Source organism: Rhinopithecus roxellana, chromosome 7 (genome assembly GCF_007565055.1).
Source record: "Rhinopithecus roxellana isolate Shanxi Qingling chromosome 7, ASM756505v1, whole genome shotgun sequence".
Classification (NCBI taxonomy): domain Eukaryota; kingdom Metazoa; phylum Chordata; class Mammalia; order Primates; family Cercopithecidae; genus Rhinopithecus; species Rhinopithecus roxellana.
In genome coordinates, this window is record NC_044555.1 from 44,886,962 (window position 1) to 44,900,872 (window position 13,911).

Here is a 13,911-nt window from a genome sequence, read left to right on the forward strand (position 1 = left end):
TGCTGAGTCAGAGTAGGTGTATTTTTAAAGCTTTTGATACATACTGCCAAATTGTTTCCCTGAAAAGTTTTTTTAATAATTTACAATCTCATCACAAGTTGTAGAAGTGTCCATTTTCCCAAAACCCTTGGCAATATTGGGATTATCATTTTTCATTATCTTGTCATTCTGAAAGAAAAAAAAGTGACTGTTATTTTAATTTATATTTCTTTGATTATTAGTAAAATTGGACATCTCCTCATGTGTTTATTGGTCACACGAATAATTAAGACCACAATAATGTAATTTTTCCTTAATGGAAAAAGACAGGGAGTTAAAAATTTAGGTTCTTCTAGCATGAAAGAATAGTAGCTATACTAATGTTCAAGCATCTAACTCAGTATAATGCAGTCAAATCAACCTTAAAATTTATTTGGTGGTTTTTTCATTCCTAATATAGACATCACTCTTTGTAGACCATCATTATTTACTCTCAAATTTGACAAAAATGAACTACTCCATCAGTGTAATTATTGCAGTCAAAAGTTATTTAAAAATAGAACATGATCGTCCTATAAAGTCCTTATAGGCCGGGCGCGGTGGCTCACACCTGTAATTCCAGCACTTTGCGGGGTCGAGGCGGGTGGATCACGAGGTCAGGAGATCAAGACCATCCTGGCTAACATGGTGAAACCCCGTCTCTACTAAAAAATACAAAAAAAATAGCCAGGCACGGTGGCATGGTCCTGTAGTCCCAGCTACTCGGGAGGCTGAGGCAGGAGAATGGCGTGAACTCAGGAGACGGAGCTTGTAGTGAGCCAAGATCGTGCCACTGCACTCCAGCCTGGGTGACAGAGCGAGACTCCGCCTCAAAAAAAAAAAAAACAAAACTCCTTATAGACATACAAGTTGAGCTAGTCGAATACAAAATTCTAAAATCTGAAAGTGTTTGAGTGTCAACATGATGCCAGAAGTCAAAAAGTCCACACCTGGCCTCCTGTGATGGGTCACCAATAGTCAAAACTTTGTTTCATGCACAAAATTATTTAAAATATTGTATAAAATTACTTTCAGGCTACGTGTGTAAGGTACACATGAAACATAAATGAATTGTGTTTAGACTTGGGTTCCATTTCTCAGCATCTCATTATAATATGCAAATATTCCAAAATCTGAAAAAATATCCACTTCTGGTACCAAGTATTTTGGATGTGAAATAACCTGTATTGGAAACAAATTAATGCTAGGTGCTTAAAATTTTAAATCTATTATGCTAGGTAAACTTTTAGGCTAGAGCCTTTTTGGCTGTCATCTTTTTGGGATTAGACACTTTAGAGAGTGCAAGGATATCTGCATATAATTTCTGACTTTAGGGATATAGGGATAATGAGTGATACAGATATTCAGAGAAAGTCAAGACAATTAAACGCTGGAACATTCAGGAAACGTTTCAGGTAGGGCATGAACCATAAAAGGAAGGTAAGACCTAGTTAAGAAGAGGGGGAAAAAAAGAAAGGAGAGGGACATGAGAGGAAAGGAGAAAGACAGAAAGTAGGAGAGAAAGAGAAAGAGGTTAGGGGAAGGTAGGAAATGGCATTTCTTGGTAGAGATGATGTGAGGAAAAGTATAAGCAAAGGAATGGATGAGATGTGAACAGGAGCAGGGTATACCAATTAGGCCGGATTTAAGGATTCATATGGAGAACAGTAGAAAAGAATGTAGATCTAAGTCATGTGGTAAAGAGCTCTGAATGCCAGGCTAAGACATTTGAATTCTATTCCATAGACAGAGAAGAGGAAACACTAAAGATTTCTGTAAAGAACAATGTTGGCCGGTCACGGTGGCTCATGCCAGCACTTTGGGAGGCCGAGGCGGGCAGATGACAAGGTCAGGAAATCAAGACCATCCTGGCTAATATGGTGAAACCTCGTCTCTACTAAAAATACAAAAAATTAGTGAGGTGTGGTGGCATGCACCTGTAATCCCAGCTATTCGGGAGACTGAGGCAGGAGAATCACCTGAACCCAGGAGATGGAGGTTGCAGTGAGCCGAGATTACACCACTGCACTCCAGCCTAGGTGACAGAGCGAGACTCCGTCTCAAAAAAAAAAAAAAAGGAACGAGGTTACACTGGCAGAGATGGACAGGTCACAGGTCAAATAATGTAATGCTTGAATAACATGGGTGCTAAAAGAAATAGAGCAAAATAAACAAAAAAGAAAGCACTCAGAAAGGAAGACCTGATAGGTTATGGTTACTACTTGGATGAGATTGTGGAAGTGATGGCTAAGGATGTCATCAAAGACAAACAAGGGCTTTGAACCTAAATAACTGGACAGAAAAAAGATATCTATCATAGAGGTAGCTGCATCTGAGGGAATGGTAGTAACATATATCAAACATCTGTTTACACAAAAATGTATTACATAATTACCTGTCTCCATTGTTACAGAACTGAACAGCAACAACTTTATCCTAAGACATAAAACAGATTTTTGGTTAAAATGGACTTATTTGTAAAACGAATTAAGTGCTCTTTCTCTCAAATTCATAGGCAAAAACATCATGAAGTAGATTTTTTTTTTTTTTAATTTCAATGAGGCCCAAAACAATGTACTAACTAATGAGGACTACTTATTGGCAGTAATAGGAAACAAACCAGACATAGGGAAACCTTATAAACCATATCTCAGGAGACAAATACTTCTGAATAGATATTAGTTTATTACATTCTCCATAATAAGACAGCACACTAATGTAAGATAACACCTTAAAATAGTTAATTTAATAGTAGTTGCATTAGATTTTCCACGTAATTTTATTAATTATTTTCCAATGGAATCATCTGACAGTCTATAAGTACCATAGTTTAGAGACTGCTATTTAAAGCTTTTAGAATAATTAACCCGTACTTTTACTAGTATGTATAGTACTGATGACAAGAGTAAAGTGTAAGCCAAAATTTGTGATTTGTATATATTACTATGGCACACATCAGAAAAGAAATGAAATAAACTTTCCAAGGATATTCAAAAATAAAGCAACTGTTTCTGATTTTCTCTTACCGTATGTGACTCTAATTCAGCAATTTTCTCAGGAACCTCAGAACCCAAATAATATATTCTAATCACATGGTCAGTACTACCAGTTGTAATGAACATACCGCCTAGAAGATTAAAAACAAAACAAAACATAGTACCAAGGAACCCTAAAAACCCTCTCATTACTTCCTTAGTTGTATGCTACACCTTGCATTAGTAAAAAGGCTTCAAGAAACACAAGGTTGTCTTCTAATTATTGGAGACATACTAGTGATTCAGAGAAAATGTAAAACTATATCATTCATCCAACAAAATCTACAAACTATATATACACTGAATACAGGCCTATGATCATAAACATTAAAGAAGACATCCTTGAGGAATTCATTTCTTTATTTAGAAATGTAACGTTCCAAAATTATTTATAAGACAACTTATCTATAATTCTCTTTTACCGTGGCCATAGTGGTTGAGTGTAAAAAGTCAACTGCTTTTGGGATGATGAAAAAGTTCTAGAGATGGATGGTGTAACAGATGCAGAACAATGTGAATATACTTAAAGTTACAAACTGTACACTTAAAAATGGCTAAAATGATAAAATTTTAAGTTCTGTATATTTCACCACAATCAGAAAAAGGAGGAAAAAAAAGGTTAACTAATGTAGGATTCTTAGCAGTAGAAAAAGCACTGTAAAAGTGTTTTCAATATGGAGCAACAGTACATTTTTTTTGTAACCCAGGGCAGAATTTTTGTGCTGATTGTGGGGGAAGTAAATTTTTTTGTTAGTGGATATTTAGAGTAGGGGGTCTGTTTTTACCAAGCAAAATCACCATTATATAAAAATGTATTAAATTATGAATAAGGAAAAAAAAATCAACCTTACACATTACTTAAGAGTCCAAAAGAGTTTATCTATCATAACACATGGTTCAGATTTTTGATATCCTTCAATTAACACTCAAATGTGTATCTTTTTTTTTTTTTTTTTGAGACGGAGTCTCGCTCTGTCGCCCGGGCTGGAGTGCAGTGGCCGGATCTCAGCTCACTGCAAGCTCCGCCTCCCGGGTTTACGCCATTCTCCTGCCTCAGCCTCCCGAGTAGCTGGGACTACAGGCGCCCGCCACCTCGCCCGGCGAGTTTTTTGTATTTTTTAGTAGAGACGGGGTTTCACAGTGTTAGCCAGGATGGTCTCGATCTCCTGACCTTGTGATCCGCCCGCCTCGGCCTCCCAAAGTGCTGGGATTACAGGCTTGAGCCACCGCGCCCGACCTTCTTTTTTATTCATAAATCACATAATCTGTTTTTACAACTGGATCGTTTAATATTCCAGATGCTCAAAACATTCTAGTTTTATACATACCAGAACTGAAAGATGAACAAGATATCTGGACTCCAGGTCTGGATCTCTCAGTAAATTTCACTGGGCGATCTCTAAAGAGAAAAATAAGGTGTTTTTATGTTTCATCATGTTTAGCTAATGGGCCAGAATGTTAGCACACTACTGGATACTGATCGATTTAGCATCAATATTAGAGAAAAAAAAAAAGGAATGTGGTCTATTCCCATCAATTAGGTTAAAAATGCATTTAACCTTGTAAACATTCTTTATGATATCAGTATTACTACTACAGTTTTATTAACCATATTAGTTACTACTACCATTATGAGATATCTTCTTACCAAAGTAAGAAATGAAACAAATAAAATTCTACCAGAATTTTCTATATAAATTGTCTCTTCAACATTAATATCAAAAAAAATTATCCTAAACTCTCTTAACCTATTGAAGTAGGTATGGATATGTATACACAAATACCAATACACATATATAAATATATATACATATATTTATTTAAATACATGGACTATTAAGAATCAAGGCAATAGATAAAAATTAGCATGCTTAATTTTTCACAAAATTTCTAAACTTACCTAAACTTCATTGTTTTGACATGCCATTGCCAGAAACAGATTGTTCCATCAGCACCAGTAGAAGTGAGGTATCTGTTTGTGCCTTTAGTTGATGGACAAAACTTAAAAAAACAACAACAAAAAATATGATTCAAATAAAAAGTTTTCATGTTCAGCCTAACATCAAACACAGAGTATTTTTAAATTGTAATCATTTAGCAAATAAAATTTCAATAAATTCAGTTAAAATTTTTTGTTTCAAGGGACTATTTTACTTTCCTAGATGAATAAATACCTTATAAAAATTTTAAAATATCAAAAAAACTATAGAAAAAGTAACTGAACTTAGGATAAAATGTTTTAGTTATAAAAAAATACTTTTAAATTATTTAACATTACACTTTAAGATTTTTTAATCACTTTCAGTGGAGAATAAACTCACAAGCGCATTACTACTTAAAACTTTACAAATGTGCTATATATACACTTACAGAAACAACTGGAATTTTTATAGTTCAGATGGACAGAGGATTAGAAGTAAATCTAAAAACACTTGGGAAGTTAATATCCAAGTATTTGGTTTTATTATTTTTTCACTTTAAAATCCAGTTTCATTCAATGAAGTATATAATTTTGTCCTTTTTAGATATAAGCCATTTATTTCCATAAATAATGTAAAATAGGTCAAATCATTATTCATATCATATCATTGTGGAAAAATGGAGATCAAGTTAAAAAAAAACTTAAGTTGTCAATATAGAGGACTACTAATATGTCAGAAGGATCAAGGCCTTTATCATGTGGGCTTCTCAGGCTCTTACTCTCAGTATTTTACATATCCTCAGAAAAGAATCACAGAAAAGGAAAAAGAACAACTGAGCTCCTGATGTCTGGGACACAGGAAAAAGCTGAAAATTGGACAAGAGTTTCCTACATGTCGGTGAGTTTTTAAAATACCAAATGAAGATAATTAAACATTTCCACTGAGATGATGACTAAGGATTAAGATGTATAGGGTTTGAATACATTTTGAATGCAAATCAAAAGAAAATTATCATTATAGATATTAGAAGTAATTTACTTATTAGCTTCTTTGTTTGGAAGCACAGAACTTCTAAAGACAACAGAGATGAATTCAAACAAAAATTACTCATTAATATTATCCATTAATAACTGATGTACAGTAAAGAAACCAGGACTCATGCCTATATAGTCCTCTGTTGGTATCATTGAGACATTGCTTCCAGGACCTCCCATGGATACTAAAATCAGCAGATGCTCAAGTCTCTGATACAAAATGGTATGGTATTTGCAGATAACATATGTACATCCTCCTGTATACTTCAAATCATCTCTAGATTCCTGATAATACCTAATACAATATAAATGTTGTAGTGATTTGTTGTTATACTATATTATTTAAGGGATAATGGCAAGAAAAAAATCTGTACATGTTCAGTAGGAAGATTAATTTTTTTCAAATGACTTTTGTTCCTCAGCTGGTTGAAGCCACAGATGCAAAATCTACGGATACAAAGGGTTAACTATATTTTCATTTCTGAGATTGAGAAATTTGCATTAAAAAGCTTAATCTGGCTGGGCGCAGTGGCTCACACCTGTAATCTCAGCACTTTGGGAGGCCGAGGCAGGCAGATCACCTGAGGTCAGGAGTTTGAGACCAGACTGGCTGATATGGCAAAACCCCGTCTCTATTAAAAATAAAAAATTTGTTTGAGTTCTTTGTAGGTTCTGGATATTAGCCCTTTGTCAGATGAGTAGACTGCAAAAATTTTCGCCCATTCTGTAGGTTGCCTGTTCACTCTGATGGTAGTTTCTTTTGCTGTGCAGAAGCTCTTTAGTTTAATTAGATCCCATTTGTCAATTTTGGCTTTTGTTGCCATTGCTTTTGGTGTTTTAGACATGAAGTCCCTGCCCATGCCTATGGCATTTATGCAGCCAATAGACATATGAAAAAATGCTCATCATCACTTGCCATCAGAGGAATGCAAATCAAAACCACAATGAGATACCATCTCACACCAGTTAGAATGGCAATCATTAAAAAGTCAGGAAACAACAGGTGCTGGAGAGGATGTGAAAAAATACGAACACTTTTACACTCTTGGTGGGACTGGAAACTAGTTCAACCATTGTGGAAGAGAGTGTGACAATTCCTCAAGGAACTAGAACTAGAAATATCATTTGACCCAGCCATCCCATTACTGGGTATGTATCCAAAGGACTGTAAATCATGCTGCTATAAAGACACATGCACACATATGTTTACTGCGGCACTATTCAAAATAGCAAAGACTTGGAATCAACCCAAATGTTCAACAATGACAGACTAGATTAAGAAAATGTGGTACATATACACCATGGAATACTATGCAGCCATAAAACAAAGATGAGTTCATGTCCTTTGTAGGGACATGGATGCAGCTGGAAACCATCATTCTCAGCAAACTATCGCAAGAACAAAAAACCAAACACTGCATGTTCTCACTCATAGGTGGGAATTGAACAATGAGAACACTTGGACACAGGAAGGGGAACATCACACACTGGGGCCTGTTGTGGGGTGGGGGGACGGGAGAGGGATAGCATTAGGAGATATACATAATGTAAATGACGAGTTAATGGGTGCAGCACACCAACATGTCACATGTATACATATGTAACAAACCTGCACACTGTGCACATGTACCCTAGAACATAAAGTATAATAAAAAATAAAATAAAATAATTAGCTGGGCATGGTGGCACATGCTTGTAATCCCAGCTACTCAGGAGGCTGAGGCATGAGAATCACTTGAAACCAGAAGGCAGAGGTTGCAGTGAGCCGAGATCATACCACCACACTCCAGCCTGGGCCACACAGCAAGACTCTGTCTCAACAACAACAACAAAAGCTTACTCTAAAATCTACAGCAGTAATCCACAAATACAGCCAACACACCAAATTCAGCTTGCTGCCTGTTTCTGTAAATACAGTGTTATTGGAACACAGTCACCTTACACTGTCTATGGCTGCTTTTGTACTATGGGAACAGAGCTGAGCAGTTGTGACAGAGACTGTATGACATGCAAAGCCTAAATATTTACTATCTGGCCTATATATTTGCTGATCTTAGATTTGCAAGAATTAGACAATTAAATATGAAATAGTATAATTTTATAAAGTGAAGAAACATTGAAACCTTTATCTCCATTGCATTAAAATTGCTTAATCACAAAGGGGGATCTGGCCCATTAATGTGCCTTAATAGAATTGTTTTAAATGAGAAATCATGTTATGGATTGTTTAATATAACATTTATTTTTGTATTCCTGACAAATTAATACATACCTACTGTAGAAAATTTAGGAAATGTGGAAAAACAGAAAAAAAAGTAACATGTAATTCTGCCATTCAGTGGTAACCACTATTAGCATCATACCATTCTAACTAAATTTTGTTAAAAAAATACAAAACGTGGGAGAATATATCACTGATGTTAATAAAGACAGTCAATACACAAATAATAAAGAACATATAAAGAATACCAAAAGATGACTATTACTACAGAGAAAAATGAAACAGAAGGGAAGATACAGAGTTGCTGTGCACACAGTGGAGGGGGCTGGGGGGCGATGGTTTACAATTTTAATCAGAGCAATAAGGTGGTCAGGTCTCCCTGAGAAGGTGACATGTGCACAAAGCACATAGAAACTGAGAAAACAAACTATGTGAATATCCAGGGAAGACTACTCCAGAGACAGGAAACAGTAAGAGCCAAGGCAGCCATGTACACCTAGAACGTTCAAGAAAAGCAAAGTGGCCAGCAGTTAAGCAGAGTGAAAAAGGCAAACATGCAGTAGATGAGACTGAAGAGCACCAAGGAGGCTGAGAATACAGAGCATTGTGGAGACTTCAGTTTTAACTCTGAGATTGGAAGCTACTGATGGTCCTGAGCACCAGTGACATGATTTAACTGCCATTTTAAAATAACTTCGTCTGTTAAACTGAGAGATTAAACTGGGGCAGGGGAAAGGGAATGGAAGATGCAGGCAGATCGGTTAAAAGTCTATTTCAATAATCTAGACTACAGATGATAGTGCCTTAAAACAGGATAGCAATAATAGAGGTCATGAGAATTTGCCAGATTCTAGATACAGTTTGATGGTAGAACCAACATGACTTGCTGACAAGTTGGATACACAGTATAAGAGAAAGATAAAAGGGATGACTACTCTGAGGAGTTGAAAGCAGGGTATTGCCATTTGTTTAGATGAAAAGGCTTGGGGAGATATGAGGAAGAAAAATTAGTTCAATTTTGAATATAATGAGTTTGAAATACCTAGTAGACATATATGTGATGATTCTAAGAAGATAGTTGCATAAACAAGTATGAAGCTAAAAGATAGTTCCTAAATGGAGATGGAAGTTTGAAATCATCAGTTTACAGATGAAATTCAAAACCATGAGATGACTAAGAGAAAGAGTATGATAGAAAGGTCTACAGATCTCTAAGGCACTACAATATGTAAAAGAAATGAGAAAAGGCTGGGCGCGGTGGCTCACGCCTGTAATCCCAGCACTTTGGGAGGCCGAGGTGGGTGGATCACGAGGTCAGGAGATCGAGACCATCCTGGCTAACACGGTGAAACCTCGTCTCTATAAAAATACAAAAAATTAGCTGGGCGTGGTGGCAGGCGCCTGTAGTCCCAGCTACTTGGGAGGCTGAGGCAGGAGAATGGCGTGAACCCAGGAGGCGGAGCTTGCAGTGAGCCGAGATCACACCACTGCACTCCAGCCTGGGCGACAGAGCGAGACTCCATCTCAAAAAAAAAAAAAAAAAAAAAGAGAAAATAAACTAGCAAATGAAACTATAAAAAAAACAACAGTATCATAAATATTTTTCATTATTTAGTAGTCCCTCCTTATCTGCAGAGGACACATGTCAAGACCTCCTATGGATGCCTGAAACCTTGAATAGTACCAAGCCCTGTTTTTTTCCTGTACCTACATACCTATAAGCTTAATTTATAAATTGGGCAAAGTAGGAAATTAACAAATAATACCTAATAATATTGCTATAAAATTATAACAATATATTGTAATAAAAGTTACATGAATGTGGTCCTTTTCCCAAAGTATGTCATTGCACTGCATTCACCTATTTTCAAACTATGGCTGACGGTGGGTAATTGAAACCTTGGAAAGCCAAACTGCAGATAAGGGGGACTACTAAAATCAAATGATTTTTTTCAGTGGCATATGACAGTATGTCCAAATTCCAGAAATAATCAGTCAGATATGATAGTGAGATCACAAGTAACTGATAATCTCCCAAATCAAAATCCATGAAATAATTTCAAATAATCAAAATTTTGACATGAACTTTTTCAAAGTCAACATACACTGAACCCAATTCTTGCTAGCTCCCCATAAAAAGATGACATATTATTTAAATAACACCAAAAAATGGCATACTTATTATTTCCTAAAGAATAAACAAAAGTAAATGGGAGTAATTATCTCCTCCAAAAGTGGTCTCTTTCTCCAAAGTGTAAAATTTTTAAGATTACTCTGTTTTCCTCTCAATACAAAGAACAGGACAAAAGTTGAGTTTCATTAGTTTTATTAAATAAAAAATATTTTAAATTATCCATGACTTTCACTACTAACATCTGGTAAAACCAGTATGTGGACAAGTATTAAAAGCAGCCAACATATTCTACATTAAAAATCAAATTGAGGCTGAGTGCAGTGGCTCATCATGCGCCTGTAATCCCAGCAGTTTGGAAAGCCAAAGCCAGAGGAATTGCGCTTGAGTCCAGGAGTTTGAGACCAGCCTGGGCAACATGGCGAACCCCCGTCTCTACAAAAAGTACAAAATTTAGCCAGATGTGGTGGCGCATGCCAGTAGTCCCAGCTACTCAGGAGGTGGAGGTAGGAAGATCACTTGAACCTGGGAGGTGGAGGTTGCAGTGAGCTGAGATCCCGTTACTGCACTCCAGCATGGGTGACAACAAAACAAAACAAAATAAAACACATCAAATTGAAATTTAAAAAAATCACTGAAACTAAGAATAAAAATTCCTCTCATATTAACCTAAACACAGACACACACATACTAAATCTGACTGGCGAACATCTTGCATTAAATATTAATACAAGGTATGCCAATATTCAAGTTAGAACCCGTTTATATTCTAACAGGAAAGAGTGTGCTCTTAAGGCATTTACAGGTTTTCTCCCTCCTTAACACACACAAATAAGATGTCTCACTCTATTTATAAGACTTTTTAAATCATCTTTTTACTTATTTTTTAAAAAAGAGAATCATATGAAAAAGGAACTTAAAAAATTACCTTGCTGCAGGGTAGGAGCAAAGTCCAGAAGAGAGCATTTTTCTCTTGCTATTATTTGGGCTATTATCTATACAATGTAACATGAAATCAGAGAATTCTCACCTTTATTACATATGTTCGAGGTAAATTTTACACTTTTCTTACCTGTATGGAAGTAATAGAAGCTGAATGGCCCTGAAGGACTGCAACGGGTGCACAAGTTCGAAGACACCATACTCTTACTACCTTATCACAGCTGCCTGCGGCAATAAGAGTGTTTTCATAGTTAACAGCCATGTCAGAAATTTCAGCAGAGTGTCCACGAAGTGTAGCAAGAAGACGTCCATCATCTGTAGCCCAAATTTTTACTAAACAGTCATCTGAACCCTATAGTAACAAAAGGACAATAGATTTATAATGAAGCAGAAATTCACCACAATCCCCCCACCCAAAAAACAGCCAAAAAGAAGATTTTATTAAATTACTTCTAAGTCTTTACTTTTTAGTCTCCTCTCTACATATAATAGGGATCCAGTAGCAAGTATAAATGATGTCCAAATGACAACAATAACAAAGCATTTTTCAAAGTGACGATGGCATTTATGAAGAACTTTTCAAAATTACCACCAATCATGACAACTCAAGATATTTTAAACTCACTTTTTAGTGATTTAGCATTAAGCATTTTTACCATCATTTCTTTCTTTAGGCCTGACAGCCTTTTTTCTAAATTCTTTAAATATTTTTTCCACAAATTATTCAGAATTTAACCTAAAGTCTACATGCATTTCTCAGTAAACATGAGGCTAGCCGTTAATGATATTTCTGGTAAAAATATATTAAACTTCCTTTTGAGAATTTCAGAAGAGTGAACTGTAAAGAGCAATTCTACTCTACTATGGTAGAAAAGTTATTTAACAATTATCTGTTTATTAAAATATAGCATTCATCATCCTCATCATGATCACTAACATCCAAATACTTATGTGATGCATTTAGAGTCATTAAGTAATTAATGGAAGAGTCCAAAATAAACTCTAAGGTGTAATAACTTCCTGAATAACTTCCCGAATAACTTCCGCTTCATTCGTTGTAGCATACAAATATAAAACTAAAATTATGCTATTAGCCACACTTCTATGTTAATACTAAAGCAATGAGACTAAGCTTTTTTTTTGGAAATACTGGTGTACTACAATTTTGTACTCAAAAGCATACAGTATTATCTGCTTAATAAAAGTTCAGCTTAAAAAATAAACAGTACTAAAACAAAGAAAAAGATATAAAAAATAGCTCTAATCTTCATTACGGTGTAGTTCAACTATCTAATCAAAAAAATGTGATGAAATCATTATTTAGGCAAAACTGGCAGCAATTACACTAAGTGACACACAGAAGTGCATTTTAATAAATGTTTGTTAAAATTGAATGAAATGAAATAGAGTACACTTGTTTCACATAAATTAACCACTTCTAGAATATAAGGTCTTCTGAAGATTTAACTTTTTTAAATTAAACTTCCAAGAAACATTTTCGTTCACTCGTTTACTTATATAAAATGAGAAAAATTTTTCAATTTCCACTCATCTTTTTCTGCACCCATATATCCAAAAAAAGTGAACTGCTTACAATGCGCAATGCCATCCCATGCAGTCTGGCTTCAATTGTTGTAATTCTATATATGTTACCATATGATAAATTTTAAACTCACTGTAAAAATTCTTCTCCCGCTTCGGTCAAATGCTACACAGTAGACAGATGACAAGTGCCCCAGAATTCTCTTATGCATCTTAATGTGCTGGTAAGCAGATGAAGGGAAAATATGACCAAAGCGACTACATCCGGTTAATTGCCTGGCAGAGGTGATATTCACTGAAAAAAACAAGAAATTAACTTAAAACTTAAAAGTGAAACTGATTTCATGAAATTAAGTCATAAATATTAAGATGAGACAAAACAGAGTACATATATTATAGTAATTCTGCCCTGTGAGAAGTCTAAACTCCCTTACATAGTTCATGATTTTATGAACTTCAGTTTACTACAAGAAAGCACCAAGAATACTCTTCCATTAAATCTCAAAGGTCTGATATTCTGCTTGGCTTACTGTGGTTTCTCAAGCACATTCTCATTTTGCCTTTCTTGGTATGCTATAGTCAAAGAGACTGTCACTTTAAATACATAGGTAAATCTTTCTATAACATGAAGAAATTTTAGAATAAAACTGTACTTAAGTATATTCCTCTAAAAAATTATACAGGAATTTCATAAATTCTTATCCTACCTCCTCACACCTACCCACCACATGTATGACTGCCCCTAAAAATTCAAGAGTAATACAAGTAAAAAAAAGTATACAGTGAAAAGATAAGGAATCTACGATGTTACAAAGATTTTATGTTGCAAACAACCTAGGTTTTTTTATGGGTTCTTTCCTTTTGCTTTCTGAATTTAGAGGCTCTCCCTCTAGTTAACAAGGAACTTTAAAGGCTTCATCTCCTATGAAGTCATTTTAGGTCCTATCTCATTTCTTTTTTCTTGTTCGCTTTGCCTTGTTCTCCATTTTCTTAAAAAATGACATAATATATCGTAAGTCTACACAATTCTTCTCCAAATACCAGGCGGATTCTGCTCATATCTAAA

General features: G+C 35.3%; 1 protein-coding gene across 5 annotated transcripts in view; it reads right to left on the bottom strand.

Annotated features, from left to right (window-relative positions):
- Positions 1-13,911, bottom strand: part of BRWD3 (bromodomain and WD repeat domain containing 3) — a 134,714-nt gene that overhangs the window by 61,031 nt on the left and 59,772 nt on the right. For 4 of the 5 annotated variants that reach the window (XM_030933831.1, XM_030933830.1, XM_030933832.1 and 1 more), the window contains 6 exons: positions 12,980-13,140; positions 11,434-11,655; positions 4,954-5,054; positions 4,382-4,452; positions 3,045-3,145; positions 2,414-2,454 (listed from right to left, as the gene is read on the bottom strand). In XM_030933831.1, the coding sequence (XP_030789691.1) occupies positions 2,414-2,454; positions 3,045-3,145; positions 4,382-4,452; positions 4,954-5,054; positions 11,434-11,655; positions 12,980-13,140 (697 nt within the window). Of the gene's footprint in view, positions 1-44; positions 169-2,413; positions 2,455-3,044; positions 3,146-4,381; positions 4,453-4,953; positions 5,055-11,433; positions 11,656-12,979; positions 13,141-13,911 lie in introns of all 5 variants that reach the window. The other variant, XM_030933834.1, reaches the window with a different exon arrangement.